The 25747-nt window shown below is 40.8% G+C and overlaps 1 protein-coding gene and 1 long non-coding RNA gene across 3 annotated transcripts; one reads left to right on the top strand and one right to left on the bottom strand.

Moving 5' to 3' along the window:
• Positions 1–710: 710 nt before the first annotated feature.
• Positions 711–23400, top strand: LOC124262865 (protein Jade-1-like). Of its 2 annotated transcripts, XM_046697448.1 has the most exons (17): positions 711–856; positions 2621–2747; positions 2992–3075; positions 3280–3362; positions 3806–3960; positions 5154–5192; positions 6291–6472; positions 6982–7040; positions 7492–7581; positions 8272–8334; positions 8710–8828; positions 15576–15681; positions 15842–16015; positions 16208–16344; positions 17925–18045; positions 18177–18302; positions 18902–23400. In XM_046697448.1, the coding sequence occupies exons 2-17, from the start codon at positions 2690–2692 to the stop codon at positions 21353–21355; spliced, it is 4050 nt and encodes a 1349-aa protein (XP_046553404.1). In that variant the 5' UTR covers positions 711–856; positions 2621–2689; the 3' UTR covers positions 21356–23400. The 2 variants fall into 2 exon arrangements, with proteins under 2 accessions (XP_046553404.1, XP_046553403.1); XM_046697447.1 differs by lacking the exons at positions 711–856; positions 2621–2747; positions 2992–3075; positions 3280–3362 and having other exon boundaries at positions 3863–3960; positions 6311–6472.
• On the bottom strand, positions 5329–14663 carry LOC124262866. Its single transcript, XR_006894710.1, has 3 exons — positions 14652–14663; positions 8585–8591; positions 5329–5513 (listed from the first exon to the last, which is right to left on the bottom strand). It is a non-coding gene; the product is annotated as an uncharacterized LOC124262866 (long non-coding RNA).
• Positions 23401–25747: the final 2347 nt, after the last annotated feature.

Below are 25747 nucleotides of genomic sequence, written 5' to 3'. Positions count from 1 at the left end.
TTTGCTTGCTTAATAACTCCAGACCTCTACACACTGAGGGGAACTGACCCCGGGTTTCAGCATTACGAACTCATGTAAGAGCAGGTAAACGATTCACTTGCTCAACGGGAAATACTATGACATCTTGATCCTGGCAATGATCGTTTTCCGTGTTTAGCTTGCAGAAATCAGCTAAGAAAAGGCACGGGTACCACCGACTGATATAGGACTGACAAGTCAATGTTAGTTGACGGGCACCAGGTGGGTTTTATTTGTGACAAATTCAGAGTAATCATTCTGAGAATACAAATTTGGGAATATAGTTACAGTTACGAATATGCATCACACTTATTATCAAGCTTTTATCTCCTTTAAAAATCCAAACGGGAAATCATACTCCCGAGAACGAATTCATATTATTATGAAACATTGTTATTTTTACTAGTCTGTACTAACAGGGAAGTTCAAAACATAACATTTCCCCCATACTTTCGCTGAGCGTAACACAAATAATCCTGTGGCTGTCGCAATCCATTCCCTAACAATCAATATATATGAAATAACTACATACTGCTCAATTAGGGTACACATTCCAAAATTACACTGGCCCCAAATCCACTCATAAACACAACATGTGATACGGAACTAAACTGTGTCAAAAATATATTGTCCGCTAGCTTTCCGTGAAAGTCTCGAATACTCTCGCGAGACAGCCATGTGACCTACTTTTCCATGAAAATTTTCGCCATGATGGCGCCAAATGAGTGCTATCGAAAATTTCCCCTGATACCAAATTTTGGAAATGATTGAACGATCGAAACGTAATTATGTTGAAAGAAGAAAGTTTGTAGATTAATTATAACCTATGGTCAAGGAGGTGAGAATCAGTAGTGATGGTTTAATGTTATCATGAATACGTAATTAGGTCGCTGGAGCAGGTGGCGGTACACGAGCACGATGTCGATGTAAATAAAAACAAATGTTTCGCTGTTATCTCCGTACAGAAAATCTATTTCGTGTTGACGATTAGCACTTGTTACTGGTATTAGCACATGTTTAACTGGTAAACGGTTGATGCTGTCTCGATTTCATGCATTAAAATGCTGACCATGCAAGTCACTTAGTGACATATGATACGATAAAAAACAATAATCGTGCTATGCTACTATGTCATAACTGACTTGAATAGTAATTGAAATGGTGAGTTGTCATTTCACTGATGTTGCAATGACATTTTCATTTGATTAGTGCGTTTGTCGTTTTCTTTAGATCTGAATTTCGGTAAATGTAATAAGTAAAATCTGAATAAACAGAAATCACACGTCATGTGTTATGACTGGTAAGCTGAATGTTTGGATGGAAGTATTACATGACTTAGACGGTTACACTCTGTATGCTGATCAAAATTATTTTCAAATGCAAATTATTATTCGGTGGTACATTAATGACACAGAATAGATGCATTTATATGTACTTTGTTTATGGTCATGTTTGGGAAAATATTACAAAAGGTGACACAGGACTGTCAGGTATACCTTTGTGGGATACTTTATGTTACTTGTTAGATGTTCATAATGTAATATTAGTCTTCTATGTCGAATTGAATACATATGTTCAATTATGCAGGATATTTAATTGATTGTCAAACAAAAAACACATTCACCATACAAGTTGTCATTTTTGTTACTGTCTGTGCATTTATTTTGATTCTGATTATTCAAATAGACTCTATCATGATTATTTTTCGTTGTATTTATTATTTTGCATATGTTCATGTAAGTCTTCCCGATAACCTGATAAAAAGTTCCCTTTTAAGAGTTACCGCCCTTTATATGAGCCAGTTACACTTAATTTTTGGAACCACAATAATTACAAGAATATGTCGTCAATAATCATGTTTGAAACTGAAAAATAATACTTTGATTATGACAGTTGAATTGTGTGTTAGTGTGTTCAGTTATGCTTGATTTTGTATTTGACTTCAGACAAAGCATTGACCATAATCATTTTTGGCCACAATGCAAAGGAATTCATTTGATGATGTCTAAATTGATTGTGTAATGATAGAATGTTTATCCAAACACCTTCATCACTTAATAAAATATTGTTTCTTTGCTTCAAGTCTCATTCTACGATAAGACAATATGGTGTGCCAATGGCATATACATTCCAAATTTTGTATTGATCAACATGATCATGTGTTTATTCATGGTTTGGAATGAATAAAAGACATAAGTTGTCTGATTTACAACCAAATGTACTTCACACGTCCAGTATTTTTTCTCTCATAAACATACTATCGAAAATATGTATTTTAAGAAATATAAAATATTTATTACATTGTTTAAGGCTTGTAGCTTTATAAAAAAATACGGATTGATATTTATTGTGTTGCATTATTTATTAACCTTTATTAATATTATCATAGAGACTTTGACTTCACCTTTAGATTTGAAAACTGTAATATTATCATTTGCCTTACGGTTGACATAGAAAGGCAGAATTATTGTGTTATGGTTTTATATTAATGGTGTTATGAGTGTTTTTGGGTGGATGTTTTTGGTGTGTTTTCTGTATTCTTGTACTGCTCACCTTAGTGTTTTCAACATTCCTGAAGATAGTTGTGTTATTTCTGTTCCAGAGATAGCCCAGGCTTTTACACCTTCACCATCAGACTACAGCCAACCAAGCTCCAGACATCACAGTAACCATGATGTCAGCCACCAAAACCAAGAAGAGCAAGGACATTCCCAGGGAAACAAGTCCAGGTATTTTACTACAATCTAGTCAAACTGGTAGTCAGCAATGTAGCAATGAACTGATTTTATCACTGTGTAGCCCATATAGCTAGATAAATATTAAAAATACTCACCAACAGTCATTTTGTTTTGTGTGGACAGCTCTTTACTTATTTTTTATTATGGGAAGATGAGACACTGATATCAAATTAGGGTTGTTTAGTCTTTCCCAACACTTCCAGTAAACTTTGACTGGAATACTATTGTTTGCCAGACTCTGGTGCTTGTTCGTCCCACAAGTCCAAGAGGAGACGACTTAGTACTGATGATGAAGATGACTCAGGATCTCCCAAAAGACGTAAGTGGAACACTCCGTAGGAAACCTGATTTCATTTCTAGTAGTATTCTGTTGCAAATATATTGGATTTCACTTTTAAGAATTGTATGTAATAATTCTGCCTAAATCATGATTACGTGATGCAGTAATCTTGGTTTAAATTTTAAATACAACATGTGTTTCACTGAATAAAATTAATGGGATACATGAGTGTTTTTCATTTAGCAGCAACCAATCACCCAACCAGCAAGCTGGGTCATAATGGCCTGCGTAGTCCCACGTTCACACCACACAACAAGCCAGCTGAGGTACGGGTTCAAAAAAGGAGATAATCTTTCGCTGGAATATATGTGTATTGCAATATTGTGGCAGGAAATTAGTATAATATTTTCTAACAGTATTTAGTTCTCAAGTCATTGATAGTAAACAGCACATGTCCGTACTCTGCATATAGTGATTTTACACCTAAAGTCTGGGCCTTTTCAGAGGTTTTGGTCAAGATTGATATGATTTGGCAAGGGAAATTGTTACACCTTGAGTAGTTTCCTGATTAAGTTCAAGCAATTTGTTGGAATTGAAGTACTTAGTATTTGATATTTTTTTCCAATTTTAAAAGAAACAGCAGTGAAGGGAGGCTTCTGTTTTATTATTGCTTGTGAACACCTCTAGTTGCTTTGTCTGTTTCGTTAATACTCATTTGTTAATCATTTTTAACCTATATATTGATATAAGGATTTTTGTTTTGCGATAGCTTTTCCGGAAAGACCTGATAAGTGCAATGAAGTTGGCGGACTCAGAGCCGTTGCAGCAGGACTACATCTTCATCTCGGACCCCTGGAGACAGGAGTGGGAGAAGGGGGTGCAAGTGCCAGTCAACCCTGGGGAAATACCAGATATCAGCATCAAGTATGTACATTGATACAAACATGACACTGAAATGTGTGGATCCCCTCAAGGCTCCTGGCACCCGTGAAGATCTGGGGTAGAATTGGTCTTCAGCAACTCATGCTTGTCGTAAGAGGCGACTGACAGAATCGGGTGGTCAGGCTTGCTGACTTGGTTGACACATGTCATCTTATCCCATTTGCGTAGATAGATGATCATGCTGTTGATCACTGGATTGTCTGGTCCAGACTTGATTATTTACAGACTGCCGCCATATGGCTGGAATATTGCTGAGTGTGACGTAAAACTAAACTCACTCACTCAAGGATTCTGGGGGTATTTCAGGTTCAAGTACCACCCCATTATCAGTCCTGGATGTAAGTACTCTTCATAGTATATTGCTGGCATGGATCCTTGCTCTTGCCATTAGTCTTGACCCACGCTTGATTTGGCTGCAGTTTCTTAATAGGAGTGTGGCTGAATGCTGCAGAAAGCAACACTAACTGATGCAGGGGAGTACTCATCCATGGTCAAGTGGATGAAGACAAATGTCAGTGGCTTGATGCCTGGTCATGAAATTCCAGAACATGTTAAGACTTGGTACTCGTCGTTACCCTGCCTAATAAGGGTATTGTACAAAAACAGGTCTGCTTGGCTCGCGGTCGGTATGATGAACCAGGATGGGAAATCCATGTTTTGATGTTGAACTGTGTCTGGTATCTCGGTGGGCTTTCCCAATAGAAGCACTGTAAGTCCAGGCTGTCAGTATGAGTAGCCTGAGAAAAACACGTGTGAACATTGCTGTGTTAATGCAATACTCTTGAACACAGTATTAGGCCCTGATTCACCTCGCCTCATGTGTTGATATGGAAAAATACCCAAGATATTTGATGGGTTTCTTTTGTTGTCTTGAAACATAAACAAAGACTGAAAAACAATTTGGATTTGCTAAAAAAGCACTTCCCCAAAACAACTTAAACATTCTTTGAAGGGCATTTAGAAGTGATAAACATGAGTCAAAGGGTTTTGGGATATAGATCATGTTACAAATAAAGAAGTTAATCCCAAATATGTTTGCGACAACTTCTTGAAAATGATCATACAATAAGAATGATCCTTCCATGTGTTACACACATAAACATACATGGAAACATCTAACTGAATCAATATGAACTCTGCCTCATCTATGCTAATACTTTATATTCTACCCACAGGACCTTGTATGAGAAACCGATAACAGGGGACTTCAAAATGTAAGTTGGATATATTTACCAGTGGTTTAGCGTTCTCTTGTCACACAAACATTCAGATACTGTTCCCCACATGGATACAATATGTACAAGGTATTGTCCGGACCAAGGCCCATTATTTGTAAGGAATGTAGAGTTATGAGGATATTACCCTACTTAAATTACATTCAATGTATTGGTATTTTAATTAGCCAAATGTAATGCACAGAGCATGATGTCGAATTTGTCCACTCTATAAACTGGTACACATCACTCCATTCCTGAAAAATAATGGCGCTAGCAGACAATGGAATGATGTCACAAATGTAATTTTAGTGAAGCTGACTCTTGGTGTCCCTTACTGTGTTGGTGCGGGAAGAGTGTGCAGGAGTTTCCAGTCTCTAATGACACCTTGCCCAATATACCCCTGTATTGTTTTATGCAGTCACAAGAAGTCTGTGCCAAACATGCTCCTTGCTTTGTCTGACCACATGACACCTACTTAAGTCATTCTCTTTTTGTCACCGGGGTGGTGGGGTAGCCTAGTGGTAAAGGCATCCACTCTTCACACCGAAGACCCGGGTTCGTTTTGCCAGATGAGTACGTTGTGGGAAGCCCATTTCTTGTGTCCCCCGCCATAATATTACTGGAATATTGCTGAAAGCGGCGTAAAACTAAACTCACACTCTTTTTGTAACCACCTTGTGCAGAACATATCTCCATTGTTAATTGTAAAATATGTCCGGACTTCAGCTTTGTAACCATCTATGAGATTTTGCCAGTCCAGCTGTTTTTGCTGGAATTCATGTGAATTTTCAAAAACTAAAACGGTGTTGGTTTTCAAAACGTAACCAAGTTCCAAAGCATAAAAGAAGTTTGTTTATATCAAGCCAAAATCCAGGGCCTTTGAAAATCAAATGGTAGCCTCCACTTGTTTTTATGTATTCAATGGGACCATTTCAGTACCAGTACCTGTATCAAGCAAGCACAAGTAATTGTACTGATCATTGCATTAAAAGAATAAAGATGATGAGTCTGATCCATTGGTGTCAGATGAAGAGTGTTTTGATGACCTGTCGTAACCATGACAACTCTATCCGACTGACCTTTAACATGGTTTAGACAGTATGGATCTCTTCCAGACCTCGGGAAGTACCTCCATGCCACACAGGATGAAACGTTTCGCCAGGGAATTCACGAGTTGACGGGTATGCAGCAGTTGTCAGAGCAGGTGGTGCGGTACGACCTTGATGACTTGGATGTATCCTGGCTTGAGCTGGCCAATGAGGAGAGAGAAGAAATGGGTGAGATGCCAAGAATATTTGGTATAATATTGGGCTGTTGGTTTTCAACCTCATCGATCTCGACTGGTCTCTACTAATTAGGTGTTTCAGTTAGAATAAGTTCACAGCAACTGTGCTGGTTGTAAAGGGTGACTTGATGGATTGGACGGCCAGACCAGTCTCTGTGACTTGATGGAATGTCATGCCTTAAGGTCATTAAATATATCTCAGAACATAAATCATTGTCTGGTCCAGACTCTGTTATTTGTAGTCATCATTTAGCTTGACTATTGTGATTATTAACAACTACAGCAACAAACACGATAACAGGATCTAACTGTTTCCTTTATCTTGCTTTACAATTCAAAAATATATTGAATGTGTCCATTTTATGGTTCTTAATAACTGACAGATGAACTTGTGTGATTGGGTGTCCAAAAGAATGTACACAGGTGGCTAGTCACTGGGAACAGTGAAACAATTAACCACTATTTTTTAAGAAATAGCTAAATCTGGGAACAATGTTCCAGGGTTGCTGCCTGTCCATGAGTGGACGATGGAAAGAATCATAGAAGCTTTTGAATCTCAGGTACGTTCTACAATTACTCCAAAAAGCACACTACCCAGTGAGTGTCATTTTGTAACTAATTCACTGTTTTACTCATTTTGTCTCTTGAGATTTTGATCAGCACTCATCATGTTACTATAGATGATTCTGTATGTTGACTTAGATGATGCTGTGTGTTGACGTAGATGATGCCGCATGTTGATGTAGACGATGCCTCACGTTGATGTAGATGATGGCGATGGTGTGTGTTGATGTATGATGCTGTGTGTTGACATAGATCATAGTGTGTGTTGACGTAGATCATAGTGTGTGTTGACATAGATGATGGTGTGTGTTGACTTAAATGATGGTGTGTGTTGATGTAGATGATGGTGTGTGTTGACGTAGATGATGATGTGTGTTGACGTAGATGATGGTGTGTGTTGATGTAGATGATGGTGTGTGTTGACGTAGATGATGCTTATTGTTGCAGTGCCATGAGAAGATCAAGGAGATCATGAAGACGGAGGAAGGGCTGGGCATCGAGTATGATGAGGACATTGTATGTGAAGTGTGTCGATCGGTGAGCCATCCAACATATTGAGCTTCATAAATGGAATTACACTGCAACATGCAGCATCTTTGTTTCATTTTTGTGACTTTCTCAGGACCTGATCAGTGACTGGCAACAAATAAAAAGACCTGAGATTTTGTTATATGCTGAACTCAATCTGTCTTGCAAACCTGTACCCATGAAGGTCCGGGTTAGAATTGATCTTCAGTAACCCATGCTTGTTGTAAGAGGCAACTAACGGGATTGGGAGGTCAGGCTTGCTGACTTGGTTGACACACGTCTTTATATTTCAATTGCACAGGGGCGGTGGGGTGGCCTAGTTGCTAAAGCGTTAACTCCTCACGCCGAAGACCCGGGCCTCAATTCCCCACATGGGTACATTGTGTGAAGCTCATTTCTGGTGTCTTCTTCCTCTCTCCTCCTCCTTTCCTCTCTCTCTCTCTCTCTCTCTTTGCGGCGTAAAACCAAACTCACTCAGTTGCGTGGATCGATGCTCAGCCTGTTGATCACTGGATTGTCTGTCCAGACTCAATTGTTTACAGACCGCTGCCATAATATAGCTGGAATATTGCAACGTAAAACTAAACCTAAAAGGCACCAATACAAAGAAATGGCCAAGATGATGTCACCTGTTTAGGTACAACATTTAATCAGGTACTGACTGACCGATCAAGTGAAAGTAATGTTTTATTGTTTCAGCCTGACAGTGAGGAGACCAATGAGATGGTTTTCTGTGATGGCTGTGATATTTGTGTTCATCAGGTCAGTTGCGACAAACTGGTTTTTTCAATTTATTTTTGTATTTTCTTAAAGTCAAACAACCATTGCTGTTGATTTATGTTTCTTATTGCTTGTATGGGGCTGTGGAGTAGCCTAGAGGTTAATGCATTAAGCTCGTCACGCCAAAGACCCAGGTTTGATTCCCCACATGGGTACAATGTGTGTAGCCCATTTGAGGTGTCCCCCCGCCGTGACATTGCTGAAAATTGCTAAACGTGGTGTATAACTTCACTCACTCTCTCAATTATTGCTTGTAACAGCAAATGAAGCAAACCCAATTTCATTCCACATCTTCAATCACAATATTTTGTTTAATAAAAAAAACTTGACATTGCGTAATTGTACTTGGTGTTGTAGGCGTGCTACGGCATACAGAACATCCCAGAAGGCCGGTGGCTGTGTCGGACATGTTCTCTCGGTATCAAACCCACCTGCATCTTGTGTCCCAAGACTGGAGGAGCTATGAAGAGCACTAAGTAAGTGAACGTTTCTTGTATGATGTACGAGTAAAACAAACACCTCAAACAGCATTGTCACAAGGCTGTTAGATCATGTTAGTAAAACACTTCACTGTTCCAAAAGAAAGTATAGTTGAAGCAGTGATAATGCGCACAAGTTTGGCATTTGTTAATGTTAACTAACTTAACTAGAATTTAGGATTACTTTACCTCATCCTGACTTATACTAACTGCTTATCTCATCTCATTTCCGAGTGGAAGTGGAAATTTCAGTGCCAGTGTTCCCCAAGAACAGGAAAACATCTCACCTGAACGCAACCCCTGTCTTGTTTGAGTGCTTGTGTTGTAAATATTGTGTAATAGGATTATTTTTCCTTATCCTGACTCATGCTCTTTGCTTGTCTTCTTCTTCTTGCTAACATAGTGGAACACTTGTATCTCCTTATTTGAAGCTCCTTCAAAATAAAATCACTAATTGGTACTCACCACGAAGTTGCTCCCCTTTGTTTCCCTGGCGGAAAGGTGTCGCCACCCTCTGGCCATGTGCTTCACTCTCTCCTTCTTCGCCCAGTGAGCAGGATGTGAGAGCGCCTCGTGTCTCCTACACACCATATCCTTTGATAATCTCTTAGTTTTTACCTCTCTTAGGTTACTATAGAGGTATAGCTAGTATCCTTTACTAATTTGTATTGATTAATTATCGTGATTTCTACTGTTTATTCACATGTATTCGGTGATTGTTCAGCTAGCTTTACGCTGATGAAAATCTGTACGATTTGTAGATTACGTTTTCTGCCTCTGATCCGCATGTAATATGCCCTAGTTGTTCTACCGCAGCGCTTAATTCACGCTTGCAGTTACTGCATTAATTTATCTCATTCTGCATTTAATAAATATCATCTTTTGCGCCTTAAGACGTGCTGCAGATAGGTCACGCAAACAAGGGCAAAACATGGCAGAGAGTCCAGATATTCCATCCAGTCAGCTGCTAGCGATCGACCCTCTCCGCCTGGTGTTCTGCTAGAGACCCCTGCGCGCAGAGGAACGTGGGACGAGTCCGTTACCTCGAAGAAACGACCGCCTCCCCAGACATCCCGGCCATTGCAGACCAAGTCTAAGAGGGCCTCAACGCCGTCTCAACGCAGACTGAGGGACCCAAGGCAGCGCAGGACTTCCAAAGGAAAATCTACGAAGACAACGAGAACTTTCTCAGCCGAGATCGCTCCAGCAGCAGAATTGGGCCTCTCGATGATCAGCCGATAATCATCCCGACTTACGGCACAAGAAGCGACCGGTGTCAGCGACTGTGACTTCTGCAGAGATCACCATGCAGCCTGATGCCTCTACACTGACGCCAGACGTTATTGATGTGGACCCCATCGCAGAGAGAAGACGCCCGACGCATTTCGTCACAGATCATCCCAGAAGACATGATGCGGCAAATTATGAACATCATGGAGGACCACTACAAACTGCAGAAGCAGGGTCCGAAGCCTTCAGCGAAGGCTCCAACGTAGACAGCACCCCAGAGGCACCCCCGTCAACGTAGCAGCCAGGGCGATGTCACCTTCGCGAAGGAAGTCCCCGCACCACCTTGACGAAGGAGCTAGATGTACAGCCTTCGGGCGGATAGATCATCACCATCTTCGATTTCATCTCTAGATATGGACTCGACCATCAGACATCACGGAGGCCTTCTCGAAGGTCATATCATCGATCCCCGACCGGACGCAAATGAACCTTCGCGAAGGCATTCGGCGAAGGCCATATGATTCCAGATCTTCATCATCTAGAAGGACATCGAGGGACTATAGAAGAGCTTGTGCAAGCTATCAACGTTAAGCCTCACAAGTCTCCGAGAAAATCATCCCATAGACGATCTCCACTTCGTTCATCACCAGGTCGATCACCCGTCAGATCTCCACATAGAGCGGCGCACAAGTCAACTAGATCGCCACAAGCCTCATCGGACATACAGACAGCTACACGCAGTCCCATTCGGAGCATCAACCATTCGTTAATGATGATGGTATTGAGGATGATGGAGGAATCATTTTCTCCGATGCAGAGATACGGTATTGGATGGTCAATAACCTAGATCTCTCATCACCATCTAAAAGTGGCAATACAGCTTAGCGTATTTAATGAAGGAAGACGATCCAGATGCGATCACTCTACCCCCGATCGACCCGATCAGCGGCAGTGCCACAGAATCTAGATGCAGCTTTCCAGAAAGCTACTTAAAGTTCAGACACCACATCTGCCCAACTTTCATGCCAAGAAGTTCTCCACGATAACATGGACTCTTTCTACAAAGCCCAGGACATCGATGAGAACTATAAGATCATCGGGCGATGTCAAGAACAAGATTTACAAGATGGATGATCGCAAGTTGGCTCATATAGAAACCATGACGAGACGTATGTTCTTTGGGTTAAATAGATCTAGGACGATCAATGAGACTCTTATCACTAGATTCCGGGATTCCACGGACGGAAGATGATAGAATGATTTATTCTGCCTTACTTATGCAAAAGAAAGATCAGCAGTTTTAACGGATCATCTTACATCTGTTTCAGCAGCACTGACCGTGAGCTCGTCGTCAAGGCCTCCTCGCTTCCTGCAATTGGGGAGAACTTTACAGCCCACTTTATACAGCCCCGTGGTCGACAACATCCATCTTTGACGGAGAAATCGACAAAGTCGCCAAGGAAGTCTCTAAGGATTCCAGGGAAGTCCTTATGATTAAATCGATGGACACACTAGCCAGCCGCCATTCGGCCAGACTTCACAAAGATACTCAGGCAGATCTAAGTTCACAGGCCTACAAAGAGCAAGAGACAGGGAAGATAGCCAGCTCTAGAGGTAAAGATTCTTTTCAGCCGGGCCATATGGCAACTATAGAGGAGGATCAGGAAGAGGCAGGACACCCAGAGGTTCCCGCAACTATAGACGCTGAAACACAGGTTCGAACGACTGAGTCTTCCACCCCAGCCGCTCCAGTACAGCCAGCACAAGTGGGTGGATCTCAACTACACTGGGAAAACTGGGGAATATTGCAAGACCCTTACGTCTCCAACATTCTTCAACACGGATTTCGTATCCCACTACAGGCCAAGCCTCCGCTGACAATCAAACCCCTCAAGTTCGATTTACAAGCGCAACAACTACCAAAGATAAGAGAGGCTGTTTCATCACTCCTATCCAAACAGGCCATAGAAGTAATAGATCAAGCAAACGTCGAACCAGGTTTCTACTCCCCAGTTTTCCTAGTTCCCCAAGAAAAACTCCACGGAGAAATACAGACTCATCTACAACATGAGCTTTTTCAACAAGAATTATCTACACGCAAACCACGATGGGTTTCAGCAGATGATACATTTACCTCAGTTACGCCAGATGATTCGTCCTATGGACTACATGGGCAGCATAGATCTACAGGATGCCTACCTGCACATCCCCATTCATCCCGATTCCAGGAAATACCTCCACGGTTTACTCTAGAAGGACTACATTACCAGTGGAAAGTACTCCCATTCGAATATCATCAGCCCCCTGGCTATTCACGCAGGATAACGAAACCGATTATCTTTCTACATCGTAAGGGCTATGCGAGTCGCGTTTTACCTCGACTTGACGGGATACAGGTAGATCAAGATCCACAGCATCTCAAACTACAGTTAAATTACATCATAAAGCTACTAACACAACTAGGGATGGTTAGTAAACTTACATAAAGTCGGACTCTAGTACCATCGCAAGACCTGCAGTTACTAGGTATTCGATTCATCACAAATCGCGAACCGTGATCGTTGTACCAGAAGACCGTTGGCTCAAGATACAACAGACCATTCCACCAGCTCTACTCTCTCCGTTACCACTTCGACAATGGCAGAGCCTACTAGGTCTTCTCACATCAGCCCAAGACATGACTGTCACAGGCAGATTACGATTACGGCCCCTACAGGTCCTCATCAACGCACATCTCAACGATGTACAACCATTCAGTCTACCAAACATCTCAGACCTCATCTACTATGGTGGACCAAGAAATCGAATGTTCAAGTGTAAGGGATTTGTTTAGCAGAGCAGGAATTCAAACCCATCTATATGTAGACGCTATTCACTCCAAGGTTGGGGAGCTCATCTCACCAACCACACGATATCAGGATTATGGAATCAGCAAGAATGCAAACTCCATATAAACAGTCTAGAAATGAAAGCTGTAATCAACGCCATTCTACATTGGAGCACATTTCTACAAAATGCGACCTAATGATCCATACAGACAATTCGACAGTGGCGCTTCTACATAAACAAGCAAGGCTCAACGAGATAGCTGAACCTTTTGAACCTAAGCTTTTCAACTGTTCGGGATTTAATACAAGATCTAAATCTACATGTCAGAGCAGTTCACATTCCCGAGCCAGAAATATACTAGCAGGCGCTCTTCACTCGCCTCATCTACCATCACCGACAGAGTGGATGATCAACAGGGAAATATTTGCACAGATAATCAAGCAATTAGGAGCTCGCTAATAGACCTTTTCGCGCGATTCAACAATCAGCTACCGACATTCGTGTCACCAGTCCCAGACCCTCAAGCTTGGGCAACGGATTTAAGTCTATCATGGAAGACCTCAATGCGTGCGCGTTTCGCCACCAGCAATAATACCTCAAGTATTACAGAAAATCAGACAAACACAGAGCCTACAACTCACTTTGGTCGCCCTTCTACTGGCCGGCCAGAACGTGGTTTCCCATACTAATTCAAGAAATCGGGTCAACCAGCACTGGAGCTACCCAAGCTGAAACCTGTTAATTCATCCTCACACCAAACAAGTGCACGGAAACCCAGCAATGTTCCAACTACACGTATGGACTGTATACAAATGTGTTTAAACAAGAGAGGATATTCTGCCAGGGCTGCAAAGCAGTCACGCTTTGCTCTTACGCCGTTCAACTCGTGAACTTGTAAGCATGCGACAAGTGGCACAGTTTGAAAATTATGCAGCAAAGAAAGGTTTTACAGCGAGAGAGGCTTCACAGCCTCAAGTGGCAGACTATTTGTGTTACCTGCGCCAAAACAAACATTTAAAAGGTTCAACGATATCAACATATCTTGCCGCTTAGTTCTGTAATCACCATGAGAGCGGGTGTCAAGTTGACAAGATCTCCAGAGTTACTGGCCTTACTCACGAGCATTCCGATTGGAGGACCAAAAGCGGAAGTTCCACTTCCAGCTTGGGATCTGAATATAGTGTTACAACACCTCACGAAAGGAGGTTTATGAACCTTTGGAATCGACAACTTTTGAATTTCTCTCACAGAAAACACTTTTTCTGCTATCTCTAGCCACGCAGCAAGAATGTCTGAAATTCACGCGCCTAGATTACTGAGAGGATACAGTTTGATGACAATCATAACACAGCGCACCTCGGACTAAGATGGGATTTCATCGCTAAAAATCAACTGCCAGGTCAACCAGACAGGTTATTCCACATCCCGGCTATCCTCTATTCTGGGATCACAAGATACACAAGACTTATCACTGTGTCCAGTAAGAGCTCAAAGTTTATTTCTTGACGATCCAAAACAAGGAGAAGATTTTCAAACGCTTATTCATCCCCTTATACGCCTACAAATCAAACAGAAGTGTCACGGACCACAATATCTATTTGGATAAGGACTGTCATTCTCCTCGCGGCCTACAAGGCAGCAGGCTTGGACCCACCAACAGCATCAAATCCACATGAGATCAGGGCATTGGCCTCCACCCTCGCCCTTCACGGCAACTGTTCCTTGAACACGATTATGGAAGGATGCTATTGGAAATCTAACATGGTATTTGCTAATCACTACCTGAGAGACATCACTACAGAAGATGTCTCTGGCATTCACCATTTCGGACCACTGGTCCTCGCTCAGCAACTGACAGTTCCTCGTAGGCGTTAAATATTACCCTCACAAGATTAATATGTATTATATACATACTTATCTAGCTTATAACTCTACGGAGTTTTAGGGCTATGTATATATGTTCAGCTTAAGTTATTCAGCCTTAAGCTTATACTATGATATGTTCAGTTTCAGTGCCTCTATCAGAGTCACTTATATATATATATATTATATGTATTGTTCAATATATTAATAATGTAATTCCCCTTTAATGGCATTATGTAACCTATGGTTTTTTAATACAGCAAACATCCTAAGTCTAAGCCTTCATGAAGTTCCCGTAGGGGATATTACAGTATATCTATACAAAATCACTAATTATAAATCCAAAGTATTCTGTTACTCCCACCTCCGTGTCCGTGAGGGATGCTACAAGCAAGAGCATGAGTCAGGATAAGGAAAATATGTAATTTTGGAGTAAAATTGATATTTTATACTTATCCTGACTCATGAGGTTAGGGCCCTCCCATCCTCCCCACATAACAACACTTTGGATTTCCCTGTAAGTTCAAGTGTTGGGCTCATAAAATCAGGAGAGTGGAGCACATGGCCAGAGGGTGGCGACACCTTTCCGCCAGGGGAAACAAAGGGGAGCAACTTCGTGGTGAGTACCAATTAGTGATTTTATTTTGAAGGGAGCTTCAAATAAGGAGATACAAGTGTTCCACTATGTTAAGCAAGAAGAAGAAGACAAGCAAAGAGCATGAGTCAGGATAAGTATAAAATATCAATTTTACTCCAAAAATTACATATGAATTTGATTATCTTGTCATTACATGATGTATGGAACTGGTGTGTGTTGTACAGGAGTGGTACTAAGTGGGCCCACGTGAGTTGTGCACTGTGGATCCCAGAAGTCAGCATTGGCTGTGTAGAAAAGATGGAACCAATCACAAAGATCTCAAATATTCCTGTAAGTATTAGAGCTGTTACAATTCATTCACATATTCCTCAGTAATGAAGAACTTTCCCTTCTTTTGCTTTCACTTCTTTTACTACTCAAAACATAAAACATTCAAATTATATTCCAGTTTCTGTTTGTGAAAGTATGAGACGAGATATTTTTGTTGCAGGCAAGTCGGTGGGCGTTGGTCTGCTGTGTGTGTAAAGACCGAGTCGGCTCCTGTATCCAGTGTTCAGTCAAGACCTGCAAGACTGCTTTCCACGTAACCTGTGCCATATTTAACGGACTGGAGATGAAGACAATCTTAGACGAGAGTGACGAACAGGATGGCGTCAAGCTTAAGGTAAATACCAGTAACATGACTCTTGTGCCATGATGTCATAAAACATTGATGATGAACAGATCTATTTTGTGGACTTTATTCTTTATTAGAAATAAAAGTTAAAACTAATTAGATTTGCTTTCTGTTCTACTTTTTGTAAAAAAATACCATGCCATAAGATTTATTGCTCCTGTCTCAAATTTTGTTTTTCAGGCTTTCTGTCCTCGTCATAGCAAGAAACGAGAACGGAGTCAGTCTGATTCTGAACCGGATTCTCCACGTAAAGATACTCCACTGACACCAAGGAAAGATCTCAGCAAGGAAGAAGTGGCCAACTTGAGAGCTAAAAAGTAATTTACATCTTTATGACTTTGCTCTGGACCTTGTCAGAGGTGCCAAGATTCATCATGCAGAGTAGTGTCCCATGTCATGCCAGAAACCTCGTATTGGTGTTCGAGTCAGACTTTGTTTCTTGGTGTTCAGCAAAAGTAGAAGATGTCAGACATAGACCACTACATGTATTCCTTCAACATTAAGCTGATGATGCTATAAATGTTTGTCTCGTTAAACCAGACTCACTAACTCACTCTGTCATTACGTAAATCACTTCATTATCCCCCACTGTGTGTTATAGTGTTATATATAGTATAGATATAGTATTAGGCTCCGTCCGAATGTGCGTACGTAAGAATTGGAATATCTTAAGAACCATTGACTAGATTCTTTTCATATTTGGTACCTAGGGTTCATCACAGTATAAGAAAGGTCCCAGTCATGTTTGGTGACCTTGACCTTCATTTCAAGGTCACATGGGGACATTAATGTTTTACCCTTGTCAGCGAGACATCTCAAGAACTGTTCTCTGGATTTTCTTCATATTTGACACCAAGCTTCAAATAAGGAAGGCGCAGGGCCCAGTTGATTTTGGTGACCTTCATGAAATTTTCAAAGTCACAGCAACATTTTGAAGAATTCAGCATGTTAAGCTTGTCAGCGAGATACCCCAAGAACCAATCACTGGCTTTTCTTCATATTTATCTGGGGACTGTGCAGGGCCCAGTCGATTTTGGTGACCTTCACAATAAAATGTAAGGTCACGACGACACTTTGAAGATTTCAGCATGTTAGCCTGCATGTTAAGCTTGTCAGCGAGATATCTTAAGAACCGTTCACTGGATTTTCTTCATATTTGACACTAAGCTTCATATATTGAAGGCACAGGGCCGAGTCGATTTGGGTGACCTTCACGTGATTTTCAAGATCACAGCGACACTTTGAAGATTTCAGTATGTTAAGATTGTCAGCAAGATGTATCTCAAGAACGGTTCACTATTTTCTTCATAGACTTTCTAGACTTCTCTTGAATGTTTTTTGATGAGCAATTTCTCTATTTAAAAATACTTTTCTATGCATATTTCATACACCATGACATTTATGTCAAGGTCAAAGTGAGTCTTGACAATATTTGTGTGTTTGAACAGCTACAGAGCAAGATATCAAGAAAGGTTGACTGGGCTTGTTTTTGTTTGTTGACATTTAACTTCATCTTAAACTACGACCTTCACTTTCATTTCTCTTTAAGCTTAATGTGATCATTTGCGGCTGGGGATTATGTCACCTTAATGACAACTGCTTGTCTGATCTCTAGTGGGGATTGCAATTAAGAATTGGTCCCAAACCTAAACTGGTTCTATACAGGAAACAAAATGGATTCCATGGTCAGGCTTGGTGGCTTAGTTAATTGTGTTTCTTTGCAGCCCATCAGCATGGTCACAGTGTTGATCAGTGGATTGTCTGGTCCAGACTCAATTATTTCAATGCTGCTGTCATAGCTGGAATATTGCTGAGTGTGTATTTTAAGCAAACACATGCACACGTGTTCCATCGTTACAAAGTATAGGTAGATACTAATGTTTCCATACTCTTGCAGGATGTCTGAGCTCCAGAACAGCTTCTACAATGTTGTGGACACCCACAGCATCGCTATGAACCTCTCTGTGGAGGATGAAGTAGTCGAGATGATGGAGGTGTACTGGAAACTCAAGAGAAAGGTGAGGACATGACACTTTTTCCCCAAATTAATAACTTGAAGCAAACAAAATACGAAACAATATGATTGCCTTATAGACATAAGCAAGTTCTCTCTTCATGGTGTTCCTGACTTCTTGAATTATCTCTTCAGAGTAACTTTGACAAGCCACTGCTGATGCCCAAGACGGAGGAGGCTGACATGTTAGAGAAGCAGCAGGAGGATTCCCTTGTGGCCCGCATGAAGATGTTCGTGCATCTCCGACAGGATCTGGAGAGGGTGAGGCATCCAATTTGGTTGTTGCTAATGTAAACTATCAGTGTTAATGCAGTAGTTGCATTGAAGTTGGGAACAGACTAAGAGTGGTGGGAGGTGTCTGTGTCTCTGACAGAGAGTGTGAGAGAGAGAGTGCTTGAGCTTGTTTAACAGCACGCTCAATATTCCAGCTGCCTGACAGCAAGTTTAAATAGTTGGGACCATCAACTGGTTGATGCTGTGAGCACTGTTGGAACAATTTCACTCCATCCACCAAACTGTCGATTACGACCAGCTTCTAACCAGTAATATCATGTTAGAACGGATCCCCCTCTTCTGGTCGTACTGTACTGGCTTATTTAACTGTACTGATTGTGTTGTCATTACCAAGTTGTGTTAATCCTTCCGCCAGTGGCTGTCTTGTCTATACTTTTGATGTCTCTCATTACAGTGAAAAGATTTTTATCTCATTTCAGAAATAAGAAAATGATAGCTTTTAAGGAGTTAATGATTATTAGCAGATACTGTTCTATTCTATGTGGTATTTAACTTCCTTGTTAACTGACCTGTCCAATGTTTATAACACATTTGTATGTTTGATGTGTCTTCCTTGTTCATTCCAGGTGCGCAACCTGTGTTACATGATAAGTCGTCGTGAGAAGACCAAGCGCCAGTACTACAAGGCCAGGGAAAGCACTTTCCTTGCCGCAGTGCACACACTAACTGAGGAGAGACTAAACCTGTCTGCCAGGGAAGCGGAGAAAATAGCACAGAAGTACACCAAAAACTGCCTATATGAAGGCTTGGCGTCAACAGATAAGCCAAGAGTAGTGAGCCAGCTGTTTCAAGATGATAGTGTATTGTCGCCTCCGTGGCTAGGCGAGGATAGTGAAAGTTTGGATAGTGACAGCAGGGATGCTGGGAGTTCTTTCCGAGGGAGGTTGTCCTCCAAGAGCAGCAATTCCGGCAGGAGTGAAAAAGACAGATGTGAAAAAGAATCTGGAAAAGATTGGCTTGACAAGCCAAGAAGCAGGGAATTATGGAATAAGCAAAGCGGAAAAGATAGGACTGAAAGAGAAAGTGTTACAGATCACAGTGAACGAGGGAAAGAGAGAACAGAAAGGCGAAGTGGGAAAGATTTTGGTGAGAGAGTTAGTTCGAAAGAAAAATCAAGACAGTCAGGGAAGGAGGATGCTGTCATAAAAAGTACTGTAAATAAAGACGGTCTAAAGTTCCAGTCTGAAAAGTCGGGGAAAGAGAGAGTGGAAAGTGCAAAAGTCCATTCAGAAAAGTCAGGGAAAGAGAGGGAAGGTGTCAGAGTTCATCCAGAAAAGTCAGGGAAGGAAAAAGTTGATATTGCAAAAGTTCAGTGTGAAAAGTCAGGGAAAGAGAGTTTGAAACTTCAGTCTGAAAAGTCAGGGAAAGAGAAAGACAGTGTTCAAGTTCAGTGTGAAAAGCCAGGGAAAGAGAAAGAGAGCTTAAAACTTCAGTCTGAAAGGTCAGGGAAAGAAAAAGCAGAGAGTGAAAAGATGTATTCAGAAAAGTCAGGGAAAGATAAAATGGAGAGAAGTGGGGGAAGGGACCAGGACGAAAAAGTTTCCAGGAGAGAAAAATATGATCGACAAGGAGGCAAAGATGGTGAGAAATCAAGAGAAAGACATAATCGACAAGAAGGCAGTGACTCAGGGGAAAAGGTGGAGAAAGATGCTCATGTTTGGAAAGACATCAGTGAGAAATTGTTACGGGAGGAAAAACCAGAAAGAAGGGCAGTGAGGGAGCCTGCAGTTGATGGTGTAAAAATCAAGGCTGATTCAGAGAGTTTTGAAAAAGAAATACTTAGTGAAAAGAGTAAGTCTGATGATTCTTCGGTGAAAATTGGCCGAGATAAGAGTGAAAGAACTCGGGGTAAAGGGAAGGAGAAGGTGGAAGCTCTGTCCGAGAGTGAGATAGTCGATGTTGTTGCTGTTGACCCACCTGTTATCAGTGCCAGTTTCCATCCTAACATTGAAACACGGGTTGAAGTCAAGCCAAAAGTAGAAACTTCTGTGTTTGATTCCGAACGTCCTCGGCGGTCACAGAGGGAAAATCGGCATCAGATTGAAATGCCCAAAGTGGATGTGTCCCCATCACGCTTGTCCATACCAGATGCTGTCATTGTGGAGGAAGTCCCACAACCCAAACGGGAATCAAGGAAGGAGAAGCACCGACGTCGTGGTCACAAACATAGACGAGGGGAACATCGATCCCCAGACAAAAGAAAAGATGTGACTTTATCTCTGTCTCGTGACTGTAAAAAGACTGAATGTATAAAACCAGAAGTTAATGGTGTTCTGAGGAAGTCGAGCAAGTATATTGTAGATGTGTCAGTCAAGGAGAGAGTACAGAATAAACTGCTCAAGTCAAGAAAATTACGTTACATGAATGGTGTTGAGGACAAGTCGCTGCAGAAGCTAGATAAATATTTTCAAATAAAGACAGAAAGTGAATCTGGTAATACTAAATCTTCACTGTCATTACGTGCGGGTAATCGAATCCTTAATGAGATATCCCCTGACAAGGGGAAGGTCCCATTTGAGAACAATTTGTTTGGTGCGCATTATACCCCAAGGGGCAGCCTCAGTGGGTACAAGATACCCAAGAAGGGGGACAGTGCAGAACACACACCCCAGAAAATACAAAGTCCATGTGAAAAGAGTGAGGAGCAATCTGAGCTTTCAAAAACGGGGGAGATGAGAAGTTCACGGAAGAAAGAGACCGGGTTTGGTGCAGGTGTAAAGAGAGACATTTTTGCGACAGGATTTGATGCATTGAGTACAGATTCTGAGTTTACCAAAGACATGGAACTTGTTTCAGATTGTCGTGGGTACAGGTCTCACTCGCCGTTGTCTAGCGAGGGGACAGATGTATCTGAGCCTGGGCGTCGTCCAGACTCGAGGGAAAGTACGCCAAGGCGGGTCACCCGCAGCCAACTTGTAGATGTTGATGAAAATTCAGTAGATAGTGTTCATTCTCCAAGAAGCAATATGAAAATCCGGTTACGTGAAGGATGGCTTCGGCCTTCGAACTCCGCTTCATGACACTGAGGAGTATAATTATTGAATTTGTCCACGGCAAGAGGCAACTTGTGTATGCAGTGTCGGTAAAAAGTGCTATTATGATAAACTGGTCTTGAGCAGTGTTATTTATATTGCAAAGTTAAGTATGTCCCAAGCTCTGTCCATCAGTTTTGTTGGCATTGGTGTGGCAGTGGAGTTCATGTACAGTTCATTCATTCTGACAAAGACAGCTTATTTATCCGTACTGTACAAAAAAGAGTTAGGGGTTTTGAACAGTTTGGGTGCTGTTTTTTGTAGTGTTGACCGAAAATGCAATTACTTCAAAACATCCTCTGGAAATGTTCACGATCCCTAACCTTTTCTGTTCAGTATAAAAGGAAAAAGAACTCATACTACTCATAATTTGCAAAGGGCCACAACTTTAACTAAAGATGACTACTGTGGTCCTTAGCAAGTGTTGAGTAGAACAAGCCATGTATACGTCGAGATTCACACAACTGTGTGTACTTTGATCGTGTTATTCATCGACACTAAAGGACTACCTTTGAAGAAATGCAAGGGCAACAGAACTATTCTTAGCAAATTTTTTCATGAACATACAGTGTAATATGTTTTCTTGTAAAATACCTGGTAGCAACGCAGGTTAGACCTGACTCCTTCAAGCTGTATTTTGAATTTATAAGTGGTATTTACCAATAAATCCTTGTCCGTCAAGAAATCTGTGGTCTTGGTACTGTTTTTTTCATCCACCAAGTATATGTTTCTACTTGAGTAGTCCCTGGTTCTTATTTGTCAAGGCCTTGTTTGTGATTTGATGTTAGTCACATTCAGAGCATCATCCAACACATTGGTGGTATATTGTGCACAAAATTGTTTCACTGTTACTTGCTGTGAACAAGCCCCTTTAAGTAGAACATGCACAAATCTCCATTGGCATCAACAGAGCAGTCCATTGCTATTGGAGTAAGCTCGTCAAGCTCCCTTGTTACTTCATAGAGCAGGCAGTTCTTGTGGAGAGGGGAAACCCAGTTCAAGGTCAATTGTTGAAGGAACATGAATTGTCTGATGTAGATTTAGAGAGAACTTTTTAGCTGACCTGCTCAGAAAGAGACAGAAATTGTAAGGTTTGTACAGACTTCAAGAGACATTGAAAAGGTTTTTGTTGAAAAGGTTTTTGTTGAAAAGGTTTTCAAAATGATAATGTGACTTCAAACAGGCTATATGCTTTATTACCAATCACCATCTCATATTACATGACAAGAAAGTTCATTTTCATGGTTTGCTGAAATTTGCTTAAACCTTTGTGGATGATCTTTGTCAACAGTGATTTACCCCTTCAAATGACCCTGTGCTTCCTTAGAGTTAAACATGCCTAGATCCCTCTGGTTCACAATGTACATTGTTTTAACACCGTAGGATGGTATGGGCAGAGTGGAAACCGAGTTGATATTTACCTTCATCTGAGGAAACCTGGTTCATATGGCCTGGAGTGGTTAAAAAGCTTAAATGAACCTTTAGTTTTGTGATTGAAATTCATCAGGGCTCCGATAAGGCTTTGGGTGGAATTAATAATAATAATAATATGTGCATTTCTATAGCGCATCTATTCACAAAATAGTATGCTTTGTGCGCTGCTACAGACTGGATTGATTGAGTTTAGTTTTACACCTCACTCAGCAGTATTACAGCAATATGGCGGTTACAGACTGTAACTTGGACCAGGTGTTTCCTACAGTGACATGTACTGATCTACTGAATCATGACCTGGGTTTGGAATATATACACGGTGTGGGGGGTGGGTAGGACTAAGGGTCTGGGGTATCTACACGCTCTGAGGGGTATCTGTGAGGGGGGCTGTCAGAAGACCTGGGTAAAGATTGGCACTTCATGGAGTTAGCTTCTCTACATTAAAATCTCATCCATGATTATCCAGTGTGTTATGTCTCCATTTTCGATCACTCGAAAGAAGTTAAGAACACTTGTTCTTTCATATGACTACTGTTAATCTGTCACACCCTGACAAACAAAATTGAAATGAAAGATATTTAAGTTCTTTTTGAGAGGCATATCAAGAAAAAAAACCCAGCCATTTTCTTCAAAAGAATTTTTTGGGGGGCCTGATTTGAGTAAACAATGCTTTCAAATAGCTGTACAGGATGCCGTTGTACAAAGCAATCTTAGAGCTAAAGTGACCGTAACTCCCATACCTTAACATAGACTTAAGAAAATAATTGCTAAGGGACCGTTCATAATTTATGGCTGGGGGGTGATGATGATTTTTATGGAGAGCATGTGCAATGTGAATGACCCCCCTAAAATTTATGTACAAAGTACGTGACCCCCCTGCATGTCATGTACAAAGTCAATTTACCCCCTCCATATTTTTAAAGCATAATTTTAAAATATTTTTATGTACAAAATTGCTCACCCCCCTAGAAACGTGTACAAAATTGATTACCTCCCCAGAACAAAATGGGTGGCACACACACACACACACACACACACACACACACACACTTAAAATCATCATCACCCCTAACCATAAGGTTGTTTTGTACAACTGCACTCAGTTTCATTACTCTCCAGTATATGCCAAGTTCCTGAAAGGAGCAAGATATTTTGATGTCAGTTTCCTGTGTTATGTCAGTAAATGGGTCCTTGGTGTTTATTTTACAATGGAGATTTAATTTATTTGGTGTCGAGAATGTTAAATCTGATACAGAGGTCTCAGTGAGATAAGGTTTTATAGATACACCCAGGCGATTTGCTAAACAGCATTATGTAGAAGAGAATTTGGAAATGCTTTAGGTTTGTGAGCACTCTAGTGGGAATTGCGGAGATAAAGTACTTAAGAATATTTTTCCAAACGGGTCAAGATAAATAGTGTTGATCCTGTCTGTAAATGTCGACAAGTAGTTTTCACTGTATGTGGCTTACCCCTGGCCTTGTGTGAAACAGCTTTCTATTGATCGATTTCAAACTGAGAATTCACTGTCTCCATCACTGTGATTTGAATTGTTTTTGGACATCTGTCAAGTTTTTGTGTTGGGATATAAACTAATTGTAAATTCAGTATAAACTGTTCAATAGTAAAGAGTGAAACTCCATGGGCTTGGATTGAGTACCTGTTGTTCGGTAAAATTTTAAAATTTGACACTCCTTTTTTTCAACCTTTCTGTTTGGGGTATGGTTAAGGCCAGTGGTTTTGATAGCGACAAGTCTTACTTTCAGATGTTTTAAGAATTCTTTTGCAAATTAGATTATAAAATATTATTGGATATTTTCAGTGACATGATGTCCTAGAAAATGAGACACTGAAGGCTTAACCAAATGAACATGTTACGTATTTCTTGAGTTGGATGGGGATGTTATTTATATTTTTAATCATTTTATTCAGTGTTGAGCAAGTGAATTAATGCTTTCTTTCAAACCTAAATACTATTTAAGGAATATTTTTACATCCTAAATCTCGATTGCGTAGGATTTGTTATATCTGATTTTACATGGGTAAATGTGTCACACAATGTGGTTACGTACCAATGTTGCATTTAAAGCGTGAGGGTGGTCTCAGTATTGCTTGCCATTATGTCATGGGTCGTACCTTAAATGCTGGAACACACATTAGTAAACATATGCTTCATGTGTTCAAAACAAATTCTTGGTCCATTGCGTCTTTACAGTTCAGAAAACTGAAAACGTTTTAGAAAGATGTCATTTTGAAGAAATCTTTTAAAGCTTGTTTTATCTGGTTGTAGGATCATTCCAGGGCGGATTATTGTCAGTCAATATGAAAGTGGGTTAAGATGAACATAGAGCTATGAATGGCTTAAGTCTATGTAAAATTGCAAAAGTTACAATCTCATCACTATGATGGTAAGGCTAAGTATGGACGTTATGATTATCTTTTGTGCTTTGATTATTTTGAGGATTGATGTCCTGCACACCAAATGTTCCACAAATGTGGAATTCAGCTAAATTTTCTTTCTCTTATTTCAGTAATAAAAACCAGTTGGGTAATAGAGAAAAGTCAATCTGAATGTTCATAGGAAAAGGTTTTCATTTTGTATTATTTTACCGTAGAGTATATTTTTCAGATCACCTTTATATAAACCATTCATTTTTACCACAGTTACTCATAATTTGTAAACCAAGTCTCAACAGAACCGGGTTCCCTGGAATTGTCCGTCTGGAGGATTTGTCAGCCAGATGGCTTGACAGAGAAATGCTGTTTAGGTATCACTGGCATGCCTGGCTGATATGGTCCCCATCGTGATGTATAATATTCTTCATATTATGTTCATGTTTTCCCCATCCATATGCAACACCAGTTTGTGTATATATATGTTGCTTCCCCCAATCGGCTGACCTAGTTTCCCTCTGTGGACGGTTGTACTAAACATGTTTGTCAGATAA

Source organism: Haliotis rubra, unplaced genomic scaffold (genome assembly GCF_003918875.1).
Source record: "Haliotis rubra isolate DU_JTF1 unplaced genomic scaffold, ASM391887v1 Scf86, whole genome shotgun sequence".
NCBI classification, from domain to species: Eukaryota; Metazoa; Mollusca; class Gastropoda; order Lepetellida; family Haliotidae; genus Haliotis; species Haliotis rubra.
Note: the sequence above shows the minus strand (reverse complement) of the source record. Positions and strands in the feature narration are given on the sequence as shown.

What these genes read in the sequence shown, in the direction of transcription:
- LOC124262865 (XM_046697448.1), top strand. Translation starts at nt 2,690, where the DNA reads ATGATGTCAGCCACCAAAACCAAGAAGAGCAAGGACATTCCCAGGGAA. An exon ending in TCCCAGGGAAACAAGTCCAG is followed by an intron (nt 2,748 to 2,991) that starts GTATTTTACTAC and finishes ATTGTTTGCCAG; the next exon opens with ACTCTGGTGCTTGTTCGTCC. An exon ending in ATACCAGATATCAGCATCAA is followed by an intron (nt 3,961 to 5,153) that starts GTATGTACATTG and finishes TTCTACCCACAG; the next exon opens with GACCTTGTATGAGAAACCGA.